This window comes from Pristiophorus japonicus, chromosome 16 (assembly GCF_044704955.1).
Source record: "Pristiophorus japonicus isolate sPriJap1 chromosome 16, sPriJap1.hap1, whole genome shotgun sequence".
In the NCBI taxonomy this organism is placed as follows: domain Eukaryota; kingdom Metazoa; phylum Chordata; class Chondrichthyes; family Pristiophoridae; genus Pristiophorus; species Pristiophorus japonicus.
In genome coordinates, this window is record NC_091992.1 from 87456880 (window position 1) to 87484435 (window position 27556).

At 43.1% G+C, this 27556-nt stretch overlaps 1 protein-coding gene across 3 annotated transcripts in view; it reads right to left on the reverse strand.

Moving 5' to 3' along the window:
• Window positions 1-27556, reverse strand: part of gas7b (growth arrest-specific 7b) — a 437192-nt gene that overhangs the window by 219284 nt on the left and 190352 nt on the right. For all 3 annotated transcript variants that reach the window (XM_070857533.1, XM_070857534.1, XM_070857535.1), the window contains exon 2: window positions 2649-2769. In XM_070857533.1, coding sequence (XP_070713634.1) covers window positions 2649-2769 — 121 coding nt within the window. The remainder of the gene's footprint in view (window positions 1-2648; window positions 2770-27556) is intronic.

Here is a 27556-nt window from a genome sequence, read left to right on the forward strand (position 1 = left end):
TGTCCGTTGTGTCCCGTAGGGGGACAAAATCCACACTGTGACTCCGGGAGGAGCTCCTCGGCCACGGGAAGACGATGGTTGGGGAGGACTCGAACGACGACTTTCCCAGTGGCTGATAGCAGGGAGATTCCTCTGTAGTTGCCGCAGTCGGACTTATCCCCCTTTTTTTTTTTCAAAAGATGGTCACAATTACTGCATCTGAGCTCCCCAGCATGCTCTCCTCCCTCCAGATGAGAGAGATGAGGTTGCGTATTCGTGCCAGCAGTGCCACTCCACCATACTTCAATGCCTCAGCAGGGATTCCATCCGCACCCGTAGCCTTGTTGTTTTTAAGCTGTCTTATGGCTTTTTCTACCTCGTGCAGTGTTGGAGTCTCACTGAGGTGGTGGCCACCCACACCACTGAACAAATGTACACATCACATTTCATAGGGTCATAACATTTTACAGGACCGAAGGAGGCCATTTGAACCATTAGGCCCACAAAAGCATTTAAAATAATTTTAAAGAACCATAAGAACATAAGAACATAAGAAATAGGAACAGGAGTAGGCCATACAAGGCGTTGGTGAGACCACACCTGGAGTACTGCGTACAGTTTTGGTCTCCTTATTTAAGGAGGGATATACTTGCATTGGAGACAGTTCAGAGAAGGTTCACTAGGTTGGTTCCTGGCATGAACATTAGAACATAAGAAATAGGAACAGGAGAGGAGTAGGCCATACGGTCCCGAGCCTGCTCCGCCATTCAATAAGATCATGGCTGATCTGATCCCGGACTCAGCTCCACTTCTCCACCTGCTGCCCATAACCCCTTATCGTTTAAGAAACTATCTATTTCTGTCTTAAATTTACTCAATGTCCCAGCTTCCACAGCTCTCTGAGGCAGCGAATTCCACAGATTTACAACCCTCAGAGGAAATTTCTCCTCGTCGGTTTTAAATGGGCAGCGCCTTATTCCAAAATCACGCCTTCTAGTTCTAGTCTCCCCCATCAGTGGAAACATCCTCTCTGCATCCACCTTGTCAAGCCCCTTCATAATCTTATACATTTCGATAAGATGATGTTTCATTCTTCTGAATTCCAATGAGTAGAGGCCCAACCTACTCAACCCCCTCATCCCCAGAATCAACCTAGTGAACCTTCTCTGAACTGCCTCCAAAGCAAGTATATCCTTTCATAAATATGGAAACTAAAACTGCACGCAGTATTCCAGGTGTGGCCACACCAATACCCTGTATAGCTGTAGCAAGACTTCCCTGCTTTTATACTCCATCGTCTTTGCAATAAAGGCCAAGATACCATTGGCCTTCCTGATCACTTGCTATACCTGCATACTATCCTTTTGTGTTTCATGCACAAGTACCCCCAGGTCCCGCTGTACTGCGGCACTTTGCAATCTTTCTCCATTTAAATAGTAACTTGAGGATGCTGCCAGGCTAGAAAGTTGTTGATTGCAAAAACAAAAGAGCAGTTTGCATACAGCCCATCCAAAAATTCCCTGATAGCAGTACAGCATACGGACGATTTGACCTTGTGCCATTGCCAGGGAAGAGGTCCCAGGATTCTGGTTACACACGCACAATTATAACATTCTACGAAATATTGGTGAGTTTTGAAATGTAGCTTTAAAAGAAAGCAAACAATCAAAAATCGATACAGTTAATGTGAATCCATTAGAAGGAAAGGAAAAAGCAAAGAGGAGCAGGAGGAAAGGATTCAAATTCTCTACGCTATCTGCAATGTGCCTCAATCATCTGCACCTCGAGATCTGCCACCAGCTGGATTTGATTAAATAAATACTTGTTCATTTGTAGGGGATGGAAAATAAATTTGACGGAAATGAATCCAAATGGTCGCTTGCCTCAAATCCTCACAAGCTGGATGTCAGAGGTTTGCTGTAACTATTTGCTCATCGCTACACTGGCCCTTTGCCAAACAGGGAATGTGTATTTGCTGACTATTGTGCAGCACTTCTTTACGGTGAGGAAATCCGTATGAGAATCCATAAACAAGCATCATTAGTGTCAAACGATGTGGTGCATCAAGCAGCACGAGTTGTTGCATTGTGATGAGCTCAAATACCAGGGATTAAGAAGGCAAGTCAAGTGAAGCACTTTTTAAAAAAAAAACACAAAGCATAATAGAATTGTGCAGTAAATTACCAGAAAGACCACTGAAGTAGAGAGTATAAATGTGATTGGAGATATAATTATGTGTGTTTATGCAACGATGCAGGATTCAATGATAGAGAGGTGGGCTTTCTATTCTCTCAAGGCAGATGAACTCCTTAGATCTAAGGACCTTTCCAGATCCTAAAAATTCTTGTGTTCCTATTATAATGTATTTGCTTCATGGGTTCTTGCTTAAGAATTCCTAGCAACACATTGCTATTAAGAGCTAGTTGGTTTATTAACAAATATTTATCACACCACACATTACCAGTTCATCCACTAGGCTCACAACTGCATACCTCATCGTGGATGACCTAGACCCAACTGACTGGGGTTTTATTGAGTCTTGTGGACATCACGTGATTGGCTAAACCACTCACAGTGCAACAGCTCTACAAACCCGTGAGCATACTCACAGGTGCATATATTATATCTATGACCAAGACATCATTAAGACACACATTCATGGGGCTTACCATTTGTGTAGGTATTGACGTAGTACCTCCGACCCTGCGGTGACATGTAGCACTGCCAACCCTGTGGCAGGGGAGTGTGAGACATTTCTTCAATCAACTGTGGACTTACTGATACAGGTTTCTGCCAAAGACAAACACAAACATTCAATTATTCTCAAAACTATTGTTTGTGAACAATGCATAGATTCATACCCAGCAAGTTTAAGTAACTTTGTCAAATCCAGTAATGGATCGGATTCTCTGTCCATGCACATGTTCATTGAGGGCTCTTCATGCTAACAGATGACAGTTAGTGAAGCTTCCACCAAATCTAAGCCAATTTAAAACAGAGGAAAAAGTTACAATATTCTAAGAATTTTGATTCAAGGCATCCATGGCTCAGTGTCAGCACTCTCGCCTCTGAATCAAAAGGTTATAGGTCCAAGTCCCGCTCCAGAGAGTCGAGCACAAAATCTACGCTGACGCTCCAGTGTTGTACCGAGGGAGTGCTGCAGTGTTGGAGGTGGCGTCTTTCATATGAAAGGTTAAACAAAGACCCTGTCTGCCCTCCCAGGTGGATATAAAAAATGCCATGGCACTATTTTGAAGAGCAAGGGAATTCTCCCCGGTCCTGGCCAGTATTTATCCCTCAACCAACATCACTAAAACAGGTCATTATCACATTGATGTTTGTGGGAGCTTGCTGTGCGTAAATTGGCTGCCGTATTTTTCTACATTACAACAGTGACTACACTTCAAAAGTACTTCATTGGCTGTAAAGTGCTTTGGGACGTCCAGAGGTTGTAAAAGGTGTTTTATAAATTTAAGACAGAGATAGACAGTTTCTTAACCGATAAGGGAATGATGGGTTATGGGGAGCGGGCAGGGAAGTGGACCAGAGTCCATGATCGGATCAGCCATGATCGTATTACCTATGGCCCCATGGCCTACTCCTTCTCCTATTTTTTATATTCCTTTTGTTCTTATAAATGAAACTCTTTCTTAATGTTCTACTCTCGTATAGCGATTAATTTTTGGAGCAGGGAGAGAAAAATAACATGATCACAGTTCATAATAAAGGATGAAATTGATGCTGGGATCCCTTGGGACTCCAACAGGTAGGCCCTCTGGTGGTGATGTGATACAGGTTGCAAAGGATTAAATACATAACAGTTAACTAGATTGATGAAACGTTATAGGAACATGAAAACTGGTCACTGTAGTTGAAAGTTCTTAAACTTTTGTTTTGATCTAGTAATCTGTGGACTCTCTCCTGCAAGACATATCAGCATGACAGCACATCACCTGATTCTGATTCATCAATATAGTAACCCTTGTTATATCTCTGCTCCCAAATTAAGTTATTTCTGCAGAGTAAGAGTAGAACATGGATGCCTTGCAGTAGTTATTGGCTTTGATTAAATCTTACTGTCCTAATAAAACTTTCTCCCAACTAACTTGGAATAACGTGGGACTGAATTTAATGCCTTGTTTTCACTTTTCAACTAGCTTTGCCATCCCTCCAGGAGTAAAGATTAATCCCCATTCTGTAACCAGAGAGGTCAATAACCGGGGATATAGATTTAAAGTAAGTGGTGGAAGGATTAGAGTGGCGTTGAGCAGTAATATTTTCACCCAGCAGGCAGTGGGGGGGTCTGGAACTCACTGCCTGAAAGGGGCATTTAAAAAGTACTTTCATATGCAGTTGAAGTGCCGTAACCTACAGGGCTACAGACCAAGAGCTGGAAAGTGAAATTAGGCTGGATAGCTCTTTCAGCCGGCAGACACGATGGGCCGAATGGCCTCCTTTTGTGCTGTAAATTTCAATAATTCTATTAAAACAAAACTTCCGCGAGCAGCCCGGGAGAAGTATCATCAATGTTCGGATTCTTCATTTTCTTTGAACACTTTTGCTTCTTGGTAGCAAAAATATTTGAGATGGGAGTAAATGCTGTTTGACTGGGCAAGCGGTTGGAGGTCTTGTGATGACACCCCCAGGAATATGTCCAATCAGAGCTGGCAACCATACTTCCAATGGAAATCAAGTGTTGAATTGTTCACTGCATTGGTGAGCAATATTTGATTGATGAACTCTTAAAAGTCAAAAGCATGTATTAATTACAAGTGATCTTTTCGTTCCTATGTGTTGTAAATCAGAAGTAAAGTAGACAAAACCAACTGGATAGTGAAATATTTCTTGTGACATATATAACAAATGATTCCAAAAATGCACATTGCGCATCTTCTGATACCACTTTAGCATCAAACATTCAGCACATATATTTCCCGGCTTACAAGTTCAGGGTGCACTCGTGTTGCTTTAAATCAGCAAGCATCTGGTTCCCATTTCAAAGTGGTCTGAATCGATATTGCCCATTTTACACCATCACCCAAATTCAAAACTACCCCCATTGTTTATGCTCACGTGTTAGCAAAGGCCACTTAAGGTACTGGAATGGTGCTGGCACCTGAAACCCACCAAGACTTGGCTCCATCAACAACTATTATATATGAATAAAAAATCTGACTGGATATGGTGAGCTCAAAGTAAAGTGTGACCGTAGTCTTTTATTGTAGGTCTCCAGAGTGCTTCTCCAGCATGTGAGGCCTCCTTAAGTACCTGTGCTCCCAAGGGATTGTGGGATCCTTTGGGACTTCAGGGGGATGAGCCCTCTGGTGGCTATACAAGGTATAAACAGGTTTACGTATATAACAAGAACATCTTTAACGTAGTAAAACATCCCAAAGTGCTTCACACAGGACTAATCAGACAGAAATTGGCACTGAGCCAAAGGAGGATATATTAGGAGGGGCGACCAAGAGCTTAATCAGAGAGATGGGTTTTGAGGGGGATCTTCAAGGAGGAGAGGGAGATGAAGAGAGAGAGGTTTAGGGATGGGATTCCAGAGCATGAGGCTTGGCAGCTGAAGACATGGAACAATGAAGTGGTGGGGGCAATAAAGAGGGTTGATAGACAAGACTTCAGGAGCAAAGAGGAGAAAATTGGAAAACACAGTACAAATGAAAGGTCAAGTCAAAAATACTGTTAATTAAAAAATTGCAACTTAAAAAAAACATTATTTTTCCAAGTTTAATCTTGTGATAAAATGGTGGGTTTTAATTGTTTAAAGTATGTTATTTGGCTGTAACACTATTCACAGCAGGAGAATGCTGATTAATATCAGGCATGCCACATAAGTATCACATTACATCCCTGATGCCAAAATGATGTTAGCAACAAAATTAGACATTACATGCATTGGCAGGCAACTGTGAAGTCTTGCAGAGTATCTGTTGACTTTGGGAGGCTGGTTACACTGGGTTGTTTTTTTAATGACAATTTAGCTCCAAAATTTATCTCTAACTTCAAGATTGAAATGAGCCATCAATCCTGATAAACGGCTTACTTCTGAAATAGTAATTTCTGAAATGCTCTGTGGCATAATTGGAACAAAAAGAAACATAAACCCATGTCAGATTGAATAGTTATATTTACTCCAATAAAGGCGACATCAATATATCTTCCCTACATAACAATGGTGAAGTACTTTTAGGTTGTTCCAAGGCAGTGAAAGGTGCTAAATAAAATGCAAGCTCTCTCTCATTTGGTCACTGAAATGGGAATATCAGCTTTTGGATTCATTCATGATCCCCTTCCCCATCTCATTGCGGTGTCTGCGGGGGCGTACTCCGAGTTCCGGATTTCCGCCTGCGCTTACACATGCACGAAATCCGGAACTTGCAATCTAGTCCCGAAGTAAGCTTCGCACAAAGATCTTGTGATCTCTGTGACAAGAAGTTTGGGTGTTCCGACATTGAATTCAAATCAACGGAGGTCAGTGGGGATCCCCAAGTGTGAGCTGCTGTGACGTCAACAGTCTGTCTAAGCAGTCAATCAAAACACAGAATTCACAGACAGCGAACAAGGAAGTGGGTAAGCTCTGAAAATTCTAACCTTTAAAAATTAGAGAAAGCAAAACAAAGATTGAGGCTCTCACATGGGAAAAAGTAAACCTGAAATAAGGAACAAACCTTAGAAAAAAAAAGTTTCGAATAAAAAGGTTTCTTAAAAATTTGAATTAAAATTTCACACTTCACAAAATTAAAATTAGTTTTTGGGCCATTAACCTTTGTTTCGCAGTCAATAGGTTGTTAAAACCCCAGTTATATCTAATCCCTTTGGGTCTAACTTTTAGTGGGGAATTTAACAGCGTAATTACTGCGGAAGAGTCGAAGTTTGTGTCAGTTTCCCTGATTTGAGATTTCACTGATTGACCCGGGGGTGGGGGCACAGTGCAGCCTGTGGAGCAATGGTGAATGACAGACCACAACTTCAGGATTTCCGCGTTAGGCTGCGCAGGCACTAAATCTGAAGTTGCGGTCAGTTTCAAAGGGGAAATGACGGAGACCACTGCCAGTTCGCTGTCATCAGGACTGCAAATTCCAGGCCATTATCTTAAATAAATCGGAGCTAGGCTTGCTGACAATCAAGCAGCTGCAGGTAAGGAAGCGTTTGTAGTCCAGAAAACCCAATCCTTAGGAAGAGAGTTTGAAATCTTTGCCAGAGTTTGCACAGCAAGTTGCTGAACTTTTCATCTAACTCATTAGTCGCATTTTTCCTGCCAAACAGCTTGATTTAGCACATTTTACTTAATATGTAGGATTGGCACTTTATTTTTATATGTTTTTTGAAAAGTTAGATTATGTATTTTTTTAAAATCATGTTTGATGCTGCAACATATTGAACCAAGTGACTTTAAACAGAGCCACAGTTTCTACACATATTTTGAAGAGGCCAAATATGTGCTCCTATGCATTCGTCCTGCAGTGGGATCAGTTAAATTAAAACGTCGTTCTAACACTTGGATATTCAAAACGGATATTAAATTCAGTACTGTTGCTGTGAATCAATAAAAATGTTTTTATTTTGCAATGATAGCACCATTTTTCTTTGGGTAGTTGACACCAACTTTTGAAAGCTCGGACATGGGGGTGCTCCAGAGTGTGTTCATATTTGCTGGGCGACACATACACATCACACACCACATAGACCACCAATTACATCACACATCTCAACAGAACTGAAATGTGTAAGAGTCTGAACAATTCCTTCATTTAAAAAAAAACTTTACAAAATTAATGGACTTGATTCTTTTGTTGCTTATGCAGAAAACCAATCATGCACAAACACTGAGTTACAGCAAGATTTTTAATACATGTGTTACTTTAATTATACTGTCAAATCTAAAGAAAGTTCCTGGACATCAGTATCCCCCACATTGGCGATTAATTGCGATAGTTCCTTGACTACAGCACCAATTTCTAAAGAGCATATATTTAAATCATCCTGATTTAAAAAAAATAAATGTGCTAAATCAACTTGGAAATTATTTTTAATACTTGTGATCTTACACTGCTATTTGGTCACATATCTATTCCTCCATAGATATGAATTTGCTTCATCCTTCACTATTGTGCCTAATATAATTTAATTATTTTAAGCAATGCATGATTGCCTGCTTAAGCAATGATTTTGAATACATTACCATAATTCCATTTTTTGCACAATGAAAGTGAAGTACTGGTATCATCAGAACATTTTCAGATTACTTAAAGTATAACTTGTTCATGAGCTCTGGTTTAATTAAATATACACTCACCTTATAATGTCTCACTTGTTAATGTGCTATTTATTCATATTGATTACAAAAGATGACATACTGCCCTCATTTAGGACAATTAGCCCTCTCAAGATTTTCTATACAGATGTACAGCAGATAGAAGGAATCATGGGGTGGAAATCAATACCGGTGATTATATTACAGGAATATTTGATGCATTTGTACCAGATTTCTCTACTATTTCAACAGCTACATTAACCTATTTAAACTACGTCAGTCAACACCTCTGTTAAACTAGTGGAATTATTTGAAACAAGCCGGTTAAGTGTTTCTAGAATATTACTGGCAGTAATTTCTACCTTGGTAAGGAAGCAAGTAATGTTAGTACAACTGGGTCCTTTACTTAGTTAGCCGCCCACCTGAGGTAAGTGCATTTGAATGAATGCGTTATTTGTTATCACATCCATTTTAAGCTCTTTGGTCTTTCCAGTGATGCCCTTGACCACCCATGTGTGGTTGATGATGAATGGGTTCAGTCTTGAGCCAAATCAATCCACTAATCGTGTACACACTGGAAGTTTACTAAAAGCACAAACACACTTTATATTTCACTTCATGCGTAAAAAGACTCATTTATACAGCACCTTTCACTACCTCAGGACGTCCCAAAGCGCTTTACAGCCAACGAATTACTTTTGAAGTGTGGTCACTGTTGTAATGTAGGAAACGTGGCAGCCAATTTGCACACAATAAGGTCCCACAAACAGCGATGAGATAATGACCAGATAAGCTGTTTTAGTGATGTTGTTTTGAGTGAATCGGGGAGAATTTCCCTGCTCTTCTTCAGAATAATGCCATGCAATCTTTTAAGTCTATCCGAGAGGGCACAATATAACACCTCATCCGAAAGACGGCACCTCCGACAGTGCAGCACTCCCTCGGTACTGCACTAGAGTGCCAAACGCAATTGCATGCTGAAGTCATTGCACCTTTCCCCCACCCATTTATGTTTCAGAAACATTTATTCACATTATCTGCTTGCAGTATTGTTCTGTTCCTAGATCAGTAAGGAGAAAGATCACTATAAACACATGTTATCTGAATTTACAAAAGCATGAGTAAGGCTCTAAAGCATGAGCTGCTTGCATCGATTGAGATCACTTCAGGTCCACACAGGCAGGGAGCTGGCAGTGCCTTTGAATAGTGTGGAGGGTGTGACAATACAGTAGCGACAATGAAGAACTGGTAGTCACTATTTTAAATACTACCAAGGTTGCCAAAGAATTGGAGAAAAAAATTACATTTAGAGAGAAGGGGAAAAGAATGAGAAAAAGTGTTCAGAATAAATGGACATAAACAGGCAGAATGAGGGAGAGAGAAAGTAGTTTGGATGAAGAAAAGCAATAAAAGTAGCAAGCTGGTTTGACATTTAAAAAAACATGGATATGAAATTAATCAAAAAGAATACACAAGTAAAAACAGGGGAGACGGTAAGAAAACATTGAACAGTGAGTTTTTTTTCCTTTCCATAGAATTCCATTTTTCATATTTTGCCCAAAGAGATCAACAACAACAGTAAATCAATAGAACTCAAAATAGTGCAGATCATCAAGGCAGGCCAACATTTTTTTATTTTACAAGCAGTAAATCTCACTGCAAAGATGAGATTTCAAGTTAAAAATGTGTAACCTTTTCCAGTTACTTGTTTGATGCATCATCTCCAAGTCCAGGATATTTTAACCTGTTAATCGTTAAAGATTTCCAATGAAGCCCATCAGGACGTTTAAAAAAAAAAGTCCCACAAGGCAAGAGAAACTTTTTGCCCCGGGGCTTGGGGGGGGGGGGGGGGGGGGGTGGCGGAGGAAGAGAGCGCTACCAGCTCTCAGTAAATTGCCCAGGAGTTTGCGGATAGTGACCCGAGGACACCGATCAACCGGCAATGACAGCATCATCATGCGCGGTGATCCCTCACGGGCCCGTGCTGACCCCTTACCACCTCACGGCCCATGAGACTGGCGCGAGCGGGTGCCAATGCTAGCTCTGCAAGTCACGAAGCTGGCTGACATCTGCTCGTGAGCCGGAACTTAAAGGGGAGAGCGCCATCTTTACTGGTTTGCTGATTCTCAGGTCAGCTCCAGTATATGATTCCTAGCGTGGTCCAGGCCGCCATCGTGCAGCCTGGCACTCTGTTTTGGGCGCTTGGCTGCAGGCCGGGTCCCACCCTGTCCTGGTAGCCTCGTAGAAGCCATCAGAAACCTTGCAGAGTGCGCAGTGGCCCTCCCCTTTCTCAATGGTTTCTCTTCCCACCCCTGAATCAGCCAATGAACTGGATGATCAAGGGGAGATTTAAAATAGTGTTCCTAATTGTGCAAAGCCCAGTTCTATGCACAAGACTGACATGAGGTAAAACTGCATTGCTTATATAATCACATATTGAAATTCCTCCAATCAGGCCACAGCATTGAAATAACCGTAGCCAAAGTCACAATTGACATTCTCGGTGAATATGGTTCATTAACCCTCTTCGCCCTCCCTGCAACCATCAACATGGTTAACCACACTATCGTCTCCCAATACTCTACTGTTCAGCTCCAGGGGATTGCCCCTTTACCTATTTGATTATAGCTAAAACAAGTCTCGAAGCTTTCTCTTCCCAACCCTGAATCAGCCAAGGATCCATCCTCGGCCACAAACTCTGCCTCATCTACACAATATCCCTTGGCATCATCATTTGCACACATGGAGCCTCAAATTTAAAATTCTAATCTTAGGGTTAAAAACGTTCCATGGTTTTGCCCTTTTCCAATCTCGGTTACCTCCTCCAGCCCAGAAGGCCCTCCCCAAAATCTGCATTCCTTTGACTCCAGCTCTTATGCATTCAGCCCCTCCTTTGCCCCACCATGACAGGTACTGCCTTCAGCCTCGATCCCACTCTCTGAAATTACCTCCCTAAATCCCTCTCCTCCCTTAACATAATCCTTGCACATAGGATATACGGCACAGAAACAGGCCATTCGGCCCAATTATTTCCCTGACCATACTTTTGATTACCCCTTCTCTAATCTTGTCTTCTTCGACTCAGGTGTTCATTTTCGTCCCCTCAACCCCATGAAGCATCTTGTGATGTTTCTTTATCTTAAAAAAGGTGCTATACAAGCGCAAGTTGTTTTTACATTGGCCCAGCACCATTCTTACATCTGTGCGTAAGGAGAGTTATACTGCTGCTCACGCACACTGCTGCGAGGTAGATGGCAGGTGCTTTCAATGGGATGTCTGGTTTGGCTATCCATTCTATGGCCTCCCGAGATGCCGAGTGGAGAAATGAGGTACAACAGATCTCATTGGGCAGGGTGATGTGACGTGTTCCGTGGTCTGGGACTCAGTTGCACCACGGGCTGCAGTCGCACCTCGGGCCGTCCTTCATCCACGTGTGGAGCAGATGGCCACATCGTCCATGCCCTGTGCGGATTGGGTGCAGCACTGCCCACCGTCTTTGAGGGAGGTTGAAGCTAGGTACCTCTGCTGTTGGGTCATGAGGAGGTGTTGGTTCATCATGTACCACGTGTCCCATGATTCCATCCACCTGGATAGTAGGTTGATACCAGCTGTACCAACATTTCCCCAGAGCGGGTGTGAAATTCACCTTGGGCGGTAGTGAAAAATGGGCGATTGCAAATATGGAGATGGAGTATAAAAGTAGGGAAGTACTGCTGCAACTGCACAGGGCATTGGTGAGACCACACCTGGAGTACTGCATGCAATTTTAGTCTTATTTAAGGAGGGATAGAAACACAGAAACATAGAAAATAGGTGCAGGAGTAGGCCATTCGGCCATTCGAGCCTGCACCGCCATTCAATGAGTTCATGGCTGAACATGCAACTTCAGTACCCCATTCCTGCTTTCCCACCATACTCCTTGATCCCCCTAGTAGTAAGGACTACATCTAACTCCTTTTTGAATATATTTAGTCAATTAGCCTCAACAACTTTCTGCGATGGAGAATTCCACAGGTTCACCACTCTCCGGGTGAAGAAGTTTCTCCTCATCTCGGTCCTAAATGGCTTACCCCTTATCCTTAGACTGTGACCCCTGGTTCTGGACCTCCCCAATGTTGGGAACATTCTTCCTGCATCTAACCTGTCTAAACCCGTCAGAATTTTCAACGTTTCTATGAGGTCCCCTCATTCTTCTGAACTCCAGTGAATACAAGCCCAGTTGATCCAGTCTTTCTTGATATGTCAGTCCCGCCATCCCGGAAATCAGTCTGGTGAACCTTTGCTGCACTCCCTCAATAGCAAGAATGTCGTTCAAGTTAGGAGACCAAAACTGTACACAATACTCCAGGTGTGGCCTCACCAAGGCCCTATACAACTGTAGTAACACCTCCCTGCCCCTGTACTCAAATCCCCTTGCTATGAAGGCCAACATGCCATTTGCTTTCTTGACCGCCTGCTGTACCTGCATGCCAACCTTCAATGACTGAAGTACCACGACACCCAGGTCTCGTTGCACCTCCCCTTTTCCTAATCTGTCACCATTCAGATAATAGTCTGTCTCTGTTTTTACTACCATTGTGGTTAACCTCACATTTATCCACATTATACTTCATCTGCCATGCATTTGCCCACTCACCTAACCTATCCAAGTCACTCTGCAGCCTCATAGCATCCTCCTCGCAGCTCACACTGCCACCCAACTTAGTGTCATCCGCAAATTTGGAGATACTACATTTAATCCCCTCGTCTAAATCATTAATGTACAATGTAAACAGCTGGGGCCCCAGCACAGAACCTTCCAGTACCCCACTAGTCACTGCCGGCCATTCTGAAAAGTACCCATTTACTCCTCCTCTTTGCTTCCTGTCTGCCAACCAGTTCTCAATCCACATCAGCACACTACCCCCACTCCCATGTGCTTTAACTTTGCACATTAATCTCTTGTGTGGGACCTTGTCGAAAGCCTTCTGAAAGTCCAAATACACCACATCAACTGGTTCTCCCTTGTCCACTCTACTGGAAACATCCTCAAAAAATTCCAGATGGTTTGTCAAGCACGATTTCCCTTTCACAAATCCATGCTGACTTGGACTTATCATGTCACCTCTTTCCAAATGAGCTGCTATGACATCCTTAATAATTGATTCCATCATTTTACCCACTACCGATGTCAGGCTGACTGGTCTATAATTCCCTGTTTTCTCTCCCTCCTTTTTTCTTTAAAAAAGTGGGGTTACATTGGCTACCCTCCACTCCATAGGAACTGATCCAGATTCTGGAATGTTGGAAAATGACTGTCAATGCACCCGCTATTTCCAAGGTCACCTCCTTAAGTACTCTGGGATGCAGTCCATCAGGCCCTGGGGATTTATCGGCCTTCAATCCCATAAATTTCCCCAACACAATTTCCCGACTAATAAGGATTTTCCTCAGTTCCTCCTTCTTACTAGACCCTCTGACCCCTTTTATATCCGGAAGGTTGTTTGTGTTCTCCTTCGTGAATATCGAACCAAAGTACTTGTTCAATTGGTTTACCATTTCTTTGTTCCCAGTTATGACTTCCCCTGATTCTGACTGCAGGGGACCTACGTTTGTCTTTACTAACCTTTTTCTCTTTACATATCTATAGCAGCTTTTGCAGTCCGTCTTAATGTTCCCTGCAAGCTTCCTCTTGTACTCTATTTTCCCTGCCCTAATCAAACCCTTTGTCCTCCTCTGCTGAGTTCTAAATTTCTCCCAGTCCCCAGGTTCGCTGCTATTTCTGGCCAATTTGTATGCCACTTCCTTGACTTTAATACTATCCCTGATTTCCCTGGATAGCCACGGTTGAGCCACCTTCTTTTTTTTATTTTTACGCCAGACAGGGATGTACAATTGTTGTCGTTCATCCATGCAGTCACTAAATGTCTGCCATTGCCCATCCACTGTCAACCCCTTAAGTATCATTCGCCAATCTATCCTAGCCAATTCACGCCTCATACCTTCAAAGTTACCCTTCTTTAAGTTCTGAACCATGGTCTCTGAATTAACTGTTTCATTCTCCATCCTAATGTAGAATTCCACCATATTATGGTCACTCTTCCCCAAGGGGCCTCGCACAATGAGATTGCTAATTAATCCTCTCTCATTACACAACACCCAGTCTTGCATTGAAGACAGTTCAAAGAAGGTTCACTAGGTTGATTCCTGGCATGAAGGGGTTGACCTATAAAGAAAGGTCGAGTAGGTTGGGCCCATACTCATTGAAGTTTAGAAGAATGAGAGGGGATCTTATTGAAACATAAAGATACTGAGGGGTGCTCAACAAGGTAGATGCAGACAGGATGTTTCCACTCATGGGGGAATCTAGAACTATGGGGCATAGTACGAGAATAAGGAGTCGCCCATTTAGAACTGAGAAGAGGAGGAATTTCTTAGAGGGTTGTAAATCTATGGAATTCTCTGTCTCAGAGAGCTGTGGAGCTGAGTCATTGAATATATTTAAGGTTGAGATGGACAGATTTTTGAAAGATAAGGGAGTGAAGGGTTATGGGGAGCGGGTAAGGAAGTGGAGTTGAGCTCAAGATCAGATCAACCATAATATTATTGAATGGCGGAGCAGGCTCGAGCGGCCGAATGGCCTACTCCTAATTTCCTATGTTCCTATGTTCACACAATGAATAGAAAATTGGGCTGATGATGCACTATCACATAAAATTACATAGGATATATGGCACAGAAACAGGCCATTCAGCCCAACCAGCCCATGCCGACGTTTATGCTCCACTTGAGCTTCCTCTGTCTTTCCTCATCGGAGAAGTATATAGTATGAGTATCAGCATATCCCTCTATTCCCTTCTCCCTCATATGCTTGTCTAGCCTTCGCTTAAATGCATCTTTACCATTCACTTCAACCACCCCCTGCAGTAGCGAGTTCCACATTCTCACCACTCTTTGGATAAAGAAGTTTCTTCTGAATTCCCTATTGGATTTCTTTATGACTGTCTTATATTGGTAGCCTCTAGTTATGCTCTTCCCCCAATCGCCCAAGATGAATTTCACTCCCGGCTCTGAGCGCACTAATAGATGCGGACACTTGGAAATAAGGGAGTGATTAAAGAAGGATGTCAGAGGCTACCAGAGGAAGTTGCAAAAAACACACACATACACACACACAAGTTCTGGTTAAGTTGAGCAGGAAACCTGGAAAGGGATTTCCTGAATAGGGGGTTCCCTGTTTTTGAAGTGAAGAGTGACCCTGTTCATATTTACATATCAGCACATCCAAGATTAAAGAATTAACTCCTCCAATTCTGTTATAGCTGTTGTGCAACAATGCAGCTGTTGTTGGACATGGTTACCCTCTGCACCTACTTCCTCCCTTTGTTTGGTTTTTTTTGACTCTTGCAGGGATACGAATCGTGGTCACCAGCTATCCCTCCGCTATCTTGCTTAGATGGCTATTCTACGTTGGTGAGCCTGGATTGTATCAGCAGGCTAATGGACTGTGGAGGGTATCACCACCAACTCCAATTCTGTTCTCACATCCTACGGATGAGCACGTTTAATTAAGGGTGACTGGCTTGTGCTCAGGAGCAGCAACCCTGTCTGAGTGCTATAACTACCATTCCACTTGAAATCAGCCCATTCGATGCAGACCAGGGATTGAATTTAGACCTTCCAGTCTGCATGGCTTAGTACTCCACTAGGTGGTGCCTTTACTCAGTAAGCCATTGGGAGAGCTCTTCCTTCCCTTTGTTTTGGAGTACTAAGTATATGAATTATTTCAAAACGGTGTGTATTTTCCAAGACCATTTTGACTTCTTCTGAAGCCTTCTCTTAATTTACTCTGGATTTATGGGAACGGTAGCTTGGTGGTTATGTTATGATCCGGAGACATGAGTTCCAATCCCACCACGGCAGCTGGGGAATTTAAATTCAGTTAATTAAATAAATCTGGAACAGAAAGCTTATGTCACTAATGGTGACCATGAAATTAGTGGATGGTCATAAAAAAAAACATCTGATTCACTAATGTCCTTTAGGGAATCGTATCTGCTGTCTGGCCTGCATGTGACTCCAGACCCACAGCAATGTGGTTGACTCTAAACTGCCCTCTGAAATTGCCTAGCAAGCCATTCAGTTGTACCAAGCTGCTTGTGCAGTGGTTCAACTCAAGGGCAATTAAGGATGGGCAATAAATGCTGGCCTTGCCAGCGACGCACACACCCTGAATTAATTTTTTAAAAAGACACGGTACATATTAAATTGGAAAGGTTATTTTGACAGAAAAAAAGTCTTCCATAATTTACTATGATAAGTAAGCAAAATGCACAAAAAAGATCCACCTACTCAAAAATTAGGACCAGTGCTGGTCCATGTTACAATTCTCCACTGACTAAATTAAATGCAACCTTAATTGCATTGCCCCCTCAATGATTAATATTAGCCTCCCACTCTCCTGCCATCGAGGAGCTGAACAGCACAACCACTGATGCACAAACAATGAGCGCTTGATAGTATTTCTAGAATATCAACTTCTTGACACTGATCAGCAAATTGTCTGTGGTTGGAATTTAATACAAGGCTATTTCTGCATGCTGATTGAAATAAAATGCCCACTCAGAACATGTTCAGGAAATATTCTGGTAAATTACACCGAGAATAATGCCAACATTCAGCAGCTTGGGGTAAAAAAAAAATATTGTGGCTTACTGAGGACTACAAAGTCTATCAGTTAATGGAGTCTTAATATTCAGAACTAGACGGATATCAGTTGAGAAGAGGGTGGCTGAAGGTCATATAGAAATGAATAGCAATACTGGACATATTTTCAGGAGAGGGAAGGGAAGGACTTTAAAGTAGGTGATCAACAGGTGGTAATAGAGAATAGGTGCATACCATGATATCCATATATGAATATTCTCTCAGATGGATCAGGCTTGATGTGTTGAATGGCATCTTCCTGCCAGACGTTATGATTTATATTGTAAACAGGAAAACTAATTTTTCTCCATGCATCTTCGGCCCAACATAATGAACTATTTTTCACAAGTAATTATTGTCACTTTAAACCCATCCTAACCATCTCATTCTCTGACTGAAATGGTATGCAACTAGCCCATCACTCAACGGTGACCTGGCATGACTTGCTTCTCATTTTCCCTCTTACTTTGGTGTCTTAATGAGAGTTCAAGTACGAGTTATCAACACATGGGCCTTGAAATTAGTGTGTGTGAATATTAACACATGTACAAAAGAAACAAGTCAACGTATCTGTTAGAACAGCAAAGGAAATTCATATAAACATGTTAAGCATTCATAGACTAATACTTGCAGACAATGTTCCCTCCAACCATCCACCCTTTAAATTTGCTGTGCATGATCAGCATCTCTTCCAGCAGCAGCGCTGGTGAGCGACCTGCATGGGACATCACGAGCGAACGATCACCTTAGGGGAAACATTGTTTACAGAGTGTAATTTCAAGACCATTGGTTAGATGGGAGAGTAGGGCATGATCAAGGGCACATGGGACCATTAGCCCATGCACTGTACTATCTCAAACAGCTCATTCTTTACTTCAACATTTGCAGCCAACTCCATACAAAGTCTGGATAAGTGCACCTGATTTGACTCAAACAGAGTCTCACAGGACGGTGGTAATTTTAAATGTTACCGATCCCATTGATGGAATGGAAAATCCGGAGGGGTATAAAATGCCCATCCAACGTCACCTGTTTTACACTATCTCAAAGTTAAAATGACCCCAGCATTTCCAGAAAGTACAAGATTGGGAACTAAGCTAGCTCGGGTGTGTGTGCAAAGGGCTATATGCTGCCAGGAACACACAATTTCATGGTGGACTTCACTGTAGTAATAGGAAGTTAACTGATCCATTTCCCTCAAAAAAAATCCCTCCAGGACTTAGTGACATACTCGGTATCTTATTTAGAATCAGATGTTTGGCAGCACTTGTTCACCCAAAGGATAATATTCTTGGGCGTAAATTGTTAGGAAAGGTCAATGCAGCAGTCATTTGTTCAAGAGGTAATTTGATACACTTCTGGAGAAAGGAATTGCTCGATACGAGAAGGTGTTTGGGTGAGGGGGTTGTTAAAAAGGAATGAATTGGAGGGCCCTATTGGCCTTTTTGTGTTCTCAAATTTAAAAAAAAATATTCCATAGCAGTCAGCAAACAGCTTTAGATTGATGGCCTAGTTCCATCCAAATTGAGGCAACCACTTAATTCGAGCTGGATTCAAACAGAGCTGAGGCTCTCTGGACAACATGGTTCATTCGCCTCAGCCCCATGCTCTTCCTTGCTGGGAAACACAAGTTCAAACCATTTGGCCTCAGCTTCACCAAAACAGCCAAATTTGGGCAGGTTTCGACCTGAGGCTTGGTTCCATACTCACTCTGATTAAGTACCTACCTTTTCAAACAAATAGTCCTGAAGCTATGACTCACCATCACTTCATAAAACGGCCACCCAGGGTTTTACAATATGCTGACTGCGAATGTTACAAGGGCACAGAATAAATAGAGGGGTTCAAAAGGGGTCATAAACTGTGACTGCGGCTTACAATTTCAGTTGGACCCCAAGATTGTGTTTCAGCCTTCGAGCACACTTTCCAAACAACTGTTATTTTTATGTCTCATGGAAAATCTTAACAACTCGCCGTCAACACCCTTCTGCCTGCACTTGATCTTATTACTAAGGCTACTTTCATCAGGCTGCAAGATACCCTAACCCTAGCCAGATATTCCTAGTTCCTGGACCCAATTACATAACAACCACACACCTGCAATACATTGTTAGAAGAATGGCAGTTAGAAGATCTCAAGTGTTGTGTACTTAAATAAGCAGACTAACTGAAACAGGAGTAAGGTAACTTAACTGTGTACTTTCGCACAGCACCTAAAATGGTGTCCCAAACCAGCATGAACCAGAAAGCTTGCAGCAATGTGTGAATAGCTCCCACAGGGTCCTAATGCCCGTCCAGTGATTTTGAAACCAGCATGAATCAGAATATTTCCTCTGGGAAATCCCCTCCGTGCCTTTCAGTTCTGCACGGTGGGGATTCCTGTATACGGGCTGCTCTTGCACACCCTCCACTTTGCCATCCTCGCCTGCCTCCAGACAAGCCATGGCACACCATCTTGCCGTCCGGAGGAAGTGGGGGTCCCTAATGGAATGCACTCTATGCAGGAGTCCTCCCTATATTTATTGGGGACTTGGCCTGGAGGGTGTTGCATGGAGCAGTCCCGTGCAATAAGTTTTTAAGTCAGTTCACGGACTCGCAGCCCACCTGTAATTTCTGCAGTCTGGAAGAGTCCGTGTTCCATGTGTATTTTGAATGTGCGAGGTTGCAGTCCCTCTTCCAATATTTGAAGGGACTGCTCCTCAAATTCTAATGGCACTTCAGTTCCACGCCTCTGATCTTTGTGCATCCTGTGCGGAGGGGAGCAGGCAGGTCGGAAGGCTTCCTCATAGGACTGCTCCTAGGCACAGCCAAGGGGGTCATCAACCGGTCCAGGCAGCGGGCGGTCGTTCAGCCCGACTGCCTGCCTCTCTTCCGCAGTTACTTTCGAGCCAGGGTGTCCCTGGAGATGGAGCACGCGGTGTCCACCGGTACGCTCGCAGCCTTCCGCAAGAGGTGGGCACCGGAGGGACTAGAGTGCATCTTCACCCCCAGCAACCAAATTTTAATTTGATTAAACGTTTTTGTTAAAATTTTAAAATGTTAATTTGTGGGTTCTAGTGCCCTTGTCAAAAGGGGGCATTTGATTTAAGTATCAACAAAATAGTTGAACCAGAATGTTTACAGCAGTGTGTGAAATAGCTCCTGCAGGGTCCTAATGTCCATTCAGTGAGAGTTCGTGCAACAAACAAGCAGAGTATGAACACAATACCAAGTAGTGTTAACATACAAACAGCAAAAACAAGCATATTATACATTAAATTAAGTGGGCAGCATCATTGCAGTACCATATTCCCATTTTACTACAAAGCTCTCCCTTCTCCCGACAGTTTGTCCACATTATAAATGCATGCTGGCCAATTTAGCTCTCTTTGAAAATATGAAGCAATAAAATGATGATACCCACCAGATGTGGACATCACCGTTCTCCAAGCAAACAGATATACACCATTTGGTCAAACCCCACAGTCACCACGGTGTGTAATAAAGATCAGACTTCAGTAGGCAGCTTCTCGCTTCCGATCCTACTCCCATCTGACATCCACACACACACATACACACACACACACACACACTTTCCACAATAGGTCACTGGATAGCAATTAGGAGCAGGAATCCTGGTTGATTTCTACCCTCCTTAATCTGGGGGCACCGAGGTCAATTTTAGTGTCCCAACAGCTCCTGTGGCCGAGATCAACCGACTCCGCACTAACTGGCCATTCTGAATATTTATTACGTTAAAATGAAAATTCCAACTGTTATCTGCAGAATATGAAAATGAACATTTATCTAACCCGAGCTACCAGTAAGATAACCTGTATTGAGCACAATGGAAAATATCATACACTACAACACATTTAGTTAATAGGACATTATCCTGTACAAAATTGTCAGGACCAAACAAGTGGGTGAGGCCTGACTGAGCAATAGAAATATATGGTGTTTCACCAGATCAGTGCCACTTTTGCTGACCATCGGTTATCCTCTTTTTCTTTGGTGAAATCAGTGTCACCGACAGAAGTCAGGAAGCCTATGTGCCCAAACAGAGGGACTTAAGGAAGGATCCAAATTCTGTGATGAGATCAAGGTCTCATCAGTTAATGTCCCAATGTTCTTCAGGGAGAGATGAAGCAGAGGTTCATGTTACCCGCAGGAGCAACCAACACTGGAGGTATGCATTCGATATTTTTAGTTTGCTGAGCCAGGTGCCCAATATCTGTGGCAGCCCATCATCATATTTTAAAATCTCTAATTCAGGCTCCTGAGAAATCTAACCCCAGCTGTAGGGTTTCTGCTTGTCCAATATGGAGTGAAAACATTCTCAGTAAGGTCACATCGTACTTACCCTGATTCGGAAAGTTTAGGTGCAATTTGGAAGAGCCTGGGGTTAGAAATACCTCAAAACGAGCAAGGGTACTGCTGCAGTTCAGCTAGCTAAAGCCATACAGCTTAACAGAGCAGATGACTGGTAAACTGCCCCTGCTTATCCAGTGAGGATCACCCTAAACATTAGAGCTTTGACCTGAAGGGTCATCTGAGGCAAATTGAGAAAGATCCCATCCCTTAGTAACAGCCTTCCAGGTTCTATTAGTCACCCTGGTTGATTGATCAATCACCAACAGCACACTGTGCAACTGTCTGGTTTAGATAATGGATCAAGTCTGCAGTGGAGAATTGACCTGGTTCCAAAATTCCAGTGCCAGGTGCATCATATTATAGCCAGCTCAACTTCAAAGAGGGCTTGCCTACCTCTCTCCCCGGGAGCATTGTCAGGAATTGGTCATTAGATAATTGGCAAGCACAGGTTTCAGCCCTCACTAGGAACTCCTCATAACTGGCATGGTGAGCAGCACAGCTACTTATAATGTTGGAAGAATCCTTTAACAAATGGCGGTTAACGTTCTGTGAATCTACACAATGGAACGTTTTTTTTTGTTTCCAGGTGCAAGTCAGTGCGAAGTGTTTAAGAACTGGTGCAAAACATGCCTGAAACGTTAAGTGCTGCTGCACTCAATTTGCTGGTAATGCTCATTTGTATAATAATTGAATAATCACCCTCAGCACCAGGTGCAGAGTCAGATGCTTTGAGGTTGGGAAAAAAAATTGCGTGCAAGTTCAATTTAAAGGGAAAGGGCGTGCCACAACAAGAATTTAGAAAAATTAAAACCGTAAAAATTCTTTAAAAAAAAGATGTAGGGCTCGATTTTCCGGTGCTGTCCATCTCTGTTGTCGCCCCGGAGGGGTGGCAAAGGCAGCGATGAGCTCTTCTGGGTGGACGGTCAGCTTCCAGCGCCCCGCCGTGGTTTTCCGGGCCAGTTTCGGCGGGGTGCAGAGCAATACCGCCCGGAAGGGGCGAGTCGATGTGCAATGCCCCTGGTTACAACACTGGCTCACTTTCTGACTCCCGCTCGACCTATAGCGCTACCTGCTCGGACTGCCTGTGAAAACAACCTATACCGGCCACAGTGAGGTAAGTAATGTCCACCTCAGGTAAGTGTGATTGTTTTTTCTCTTATTTTGTTTTGTGATTTATGTTGTCATGGCGTGAGTTATTTATTGGGAATGTTTTTGGAGTTTCTTTTCAGGTTTTTTTTTTCTCCCCAGACCTCTCTTACAGCGCTCCTGGGCTGGCTGTTTAGCTCAGGATTTTCACCTGCTCAGCCAGCCTTGTGCCCTAAGAGAGGTGTGCAATGCCTCCCTTAGCGCTCTGCCCCAAACTCAGGGCCCAGCTGCCCAATTTTGCTGAATGAGGCGCAAACTGTTCCCGGGCGCAAACTTTACCGCCCCACTGCCATTACCGCCCCGAAATGAGCAAAGTCGAAAATCCAGCCCTTAGAGCCTTAAAAGGAATCTCAACCCATTAGCAGCCATCGCCAAGGCTGAAGGAACAGTGCATGAAAGAATGGCAGGCAGAATTGAAGGGTAGCCTGGGTACAGGCATGAGTCTACGGACACATATCAAAGCAGCCCAGCACCGAACACCCTGGTTGATATCTGCTGAAGTGGAGATGCTGCTGCATGAACCACCATCAACATTAGCTCTGCCAAAGTGAGGTAATTACACCTCTACAGTTACAGTTCTGTAAGGTGCCATCAGCAGAGAATGGAGCATCTGTCAAGACAGCCCAACCTGTCTGGCATCGCTCCGTGGGTCCTCCTCCTCAACACATCAGTTCAGAGGATTCTCGTCTGGAAATCCATTGATGCCCATAATAATGCTGGTGGCAAACATATAATAATAATTAAGAATAGCTAACTGAAAGGCACACTGGAGCCTAAAAGTGTCAGCAGAATTTCTTATTTTTGTAAATGTAACTATATGGAGCAGGAAGGACACTAAAATCACAAACCTTTACATGAACCCTACCCCCTTTTATATGAACTAATGTAACTTCTGCCTGTTTTAGTTAGGAGCTTCCAACACCCACTCCAGAACCAAGTGGAAAATCGAATTAGACCGAAAGTAAATGGAGACCATATGGAAACATGCTCTGCCCAACTTAGCACTCCAGAATACCCTATCTCTGCCAGTTTTAGGAAGGGATGGAGATGAAAGTTGGCCCCAATGTTTTTGTTTGCTGATTTCTACTGGTATAGAAACATAGAAAATAGGTGGAGTAAGCCATTCGGCCCTTCGAGCCTGCACCACCATTCAATAAGATCATGGCTGATCATTCCCTCAGTAGCCCTTTCCTGCTTTCTCTCCATACCCCTTGATCCCTTTAGCTGTAAGGGCCATATCTAATTCCCCCTTGAATATATCCAATGAACTTGCATCAACAACTCTGCAGTAGGGAATTCCACAGGTTCTCTGAGTGAAGAAGTTTCTCCTCATTTCAGTCCTAAATGGCTTACCCCTAATCCTTAGACTGTGTCCCCTGGTTCTGAACTGCCCCAACATCGGGAACATTCTTCCTGCATCTAACCTGTACAATCCTGTCAGAATTTTATATTTTCTATGAGATCCCCTCTCATCCTTCTAAACTCCAGTGAATACAGGCCCAGTTGATCCAGTCTCTCCTCATATGTCAGTCCAGCCATCCCGGGAATCAGTCTGGTGAACCTTCGCTGGACTCCCTCAATAGCAAGAACGTCCTTCTTCAGATTAGGAGACCAAAACTGAACACAATATTCCAGGTGAGGCCTCACCAAGGTCCTGTACAACTGCAGTAAGACCTCCCTGCTCCTATACTCAAATCCCCTCGCTGTGAAGGCCAACATACCATTTGCCTTCTTCACCGCCTGCTGTACCTGCATGCCAACTTTCAATGACTGATGTACCATGACACCCAGTTCTCGTTTACCTCCCCTTTTCCTAATCTGCCGCCATTCAGATAATATTCTGCCTTCGTGTTTTTGCCCCCAAGATAAATCACCAGTAATGTATTAACTGAACTGGATTGTACTCCTGCCCCAAGGGAAAGATACTGCAGAATGCAAAGTCAATGTCTATGTTTTCATTCAAAAATGCCAACTTCACAACCAGCCTGAGGCTGGGTAATTACCCCTTTGCCCTACCTATGAATGGAACTTAAATACTGTTTGAGTGTTCTATCTATGAGAACAGGGTATGGGTGTTGTTTTCTTTATGGTGTTATTCTCTTTTAGGGAGGAGGTGGTGAAATAATAACCAACTGTTGAGGAATTGCCTGCTGCCTTAAAGCAAAAAGATTTTAGCAATGAGATACAAGTGTCCTGCGAATTAAGTTTTTCAGCATCGATCCAGATTATTTACCTGAACTAAAGCAAACCAAGATAAGATAGAATATGCATGCCTGCAATAGTAAACATGCAATTTAAGCAAAATTATCTATTGAGTTCACAACACCTGAAGCGGGCAACGGATTGTTAGGACTGTGGAATATTGTTAAAAAAAAAAGTGGGCAAAGTTTCCACAGGAAAAAATACTTCAGCTTCTGCAAATATATTGAGGTAGAAATTGGTATACGCTGTGCCCATTTTTTGGTATAAAAATGTGCAAAGCATACCGATTTAGCAGTGTGAGGACCTGCGTCCAACTGGCACAGACGTTGGTCCCACTGATAAAATTTGTGGGGGCCTATATTTTAGGCATCCCCAGCAGCCGCACAAAACAGGTGTTACTAACACCTGTTGAAGGACCCCTTTACAAAATGAGCTACCGATGAGCGGGCAGGTGTCGGGCCAGCCCCTCTCAGGATTCTTAATCGGCCTCTGTGGCCAGCAACTAAAGGTTAGTTATTTTTATTTTGTTTAACAAAAACCTTTCCTGTGGAGCCAGGAGGAGCAGGAGTACTCCCCCTGACTCCACAGTCCGAACGATCTCCCTCTTCCGTTGCCCACTCCAACACCCTGTCGCAGAACTTACCCAAGGCAGGTAGCCCAAAATGGACTTTTCTCAAGGAGTGAGCTCCCTGTGGCAATGTGATCGGTGCCAACAACTAATCCTAAATTTGTAGGTGAGGCCAGAGGACCAATTCCTGACAAAAAATGAGCCCAATATAATTTCTGTATTGTATTTTAATGAATCTAATGACCCCTAATTTGTGATCCCATACGAGGGCCGCGCCATGAATACCTGGAACTTGCGATCAATCAACAATCTTCCTGACAGATCCAACGCATCCCTGGGAAAAGCGCATTCACGGGCGGAAAGTTGGGCTATTTACCCAACGTCCGCCCAGCGAATTCCCGTGAAATTCTAATGCCTGGTAAAAAGCAAGTGTAAAGCCTGCTTTTACCAGCATAAGAGTTTAAATGAACATAAAAACAAATTCAAATCATTTAAACATTAAAAAACCTGTGCGATAAGGTAAGATTGTTTTTAACCAATTTAAAGCATTTACATTTATTTTTCAAAAAATAATTTAAAAAAATATTTAATTAAATGGAATTTTAATTAATTTTAAATATGTAATTAAAAAAATGTATTTGCTGTGCAGATGTTTTTTGGGGGTATTTCCATTCATGCTTATGGGATTTCCCTACGTGCCCATCACATATTATTGAGAGGAGGAGTGTCAGTGGTGGTTCATGGAATATTTTCCACTTTAGCATAAAGTATCAACATGAAAGTCAGAGGCCAGGTCCAGTTCAGGCTGGATGAAAAATAAATCTTCTACATTTCTCCAATAAACACCCTTAACCTGAATATCAAAGGAGCACCCATTCCTGCTGGAACCTTTCCAGTGCTGGAATTAGCTCCCATTGTTTCCAAATTATCTGTGCGTAGGGGAGCTGCAAATATTGGCATGCTTCCAGGACCCCCGATCCCAACTTCTGAAAGATAATGTCAGCTACCCAGAGACAGTGCTATCATTCCTGAAAATATGTTTAACTGCTGATGCAGCAACGGAAGCAAGTCAACATAGAGAGCAAGAAGACAGAAATCTCAAGACCCTGTGTTCAGGGTGCAAATGTGCCGGTCCCCAGATGTACAGAAACCCCATGACCACATGGACCCCTTTAAGGGCCTCAGAGTCCATGGACTCCAGTTTGAAAACCGATGCAATGAGATTGGTGCGGAATTATCATGACCGATGAACTCTAAAGCGTAGTTTTTAAAACTTCTGCCGGGTTTCATAGGGGCAGAGGGGGCGAAGCAGGTGACAAACGATCTGCACCCCCCCCCCCGCCCCCGCCTCATCTGTGTGTTAGTCACCAGTCTCCTGCCCAAACCCGGTGGGAGGCCCTAACTGGCTGATGGGTGGGTGTGTGATTCCGGGCAGGAGGCTACTGCTGGGGAGACTCAAAGGAGTGGTACATGGCAGTCTAGATAAGTGAATAGGAGGGCCGGGGTAGTCAGGAGGGCATAGTGGTCGCAGTGGAGGGGGCGATGGGTGGTAGAAGGGAGAATTCCAGGCAGGTGAGACCCAAGGTTTCCTGGAGGAGGTAAGTCGCCACCCCTGGTTTTAACTGCCTGGCACCTGGTTTCTGTCAGTTGGGCAGGGTTAAAATCAGGCCTTCAGAGTGGCACGAAGATTGTCCAAACTGCAAAATTTTACAAGATATCAAAGAAACGCGATTTCATTCATCTGGGACAAGTTCCAGGTTTGAAAGGATAGTATGCAAATCGACTAGAGTGATCAATCCTCAAACGTTATGTATTAAAGCTTTTCATGTGTTTTTGCTGCTCTCCTATTCCCACAAAAGACGGCTTCATCCAAGAGAAGCTGGGACCAGCAGTATTTTCTAATTAGGTCCAGCTCTGCCAATATAAAATCTATTTTTAAACTACAGAGACATTTCTACCTATAAAAACCCCTTCGTTTCTTCTTTGTTAGAGAAGCCAAAGTGAATTTGGGCACGTCGGTCTCTCTAATTAGCTGCGCTATTAGCTCCAAATTCAATTGAAACAGACTGTTTGAAATTATACAGCACATATCCCAGGCACAGTTGGGATTTTGACATCACCCAAAAATATCAAATACACATTCCATCCAGTAAATGTGTGCTATTTTATTACTTTTCGACAAAGAGATTATTCATTTAGTAAAACTGACTTCCAGAACTGGCCAGGAACACTCTGATCCTAATGTTAAAACTTCAGCAATAATCCAGAATTTTTTTAATTAAAAAAAAAAATCAGCAATTTGGAATTTCTAATCGTATAAGATTTGGTTCGTATGTTTGTTTGGATTACGGAAACAG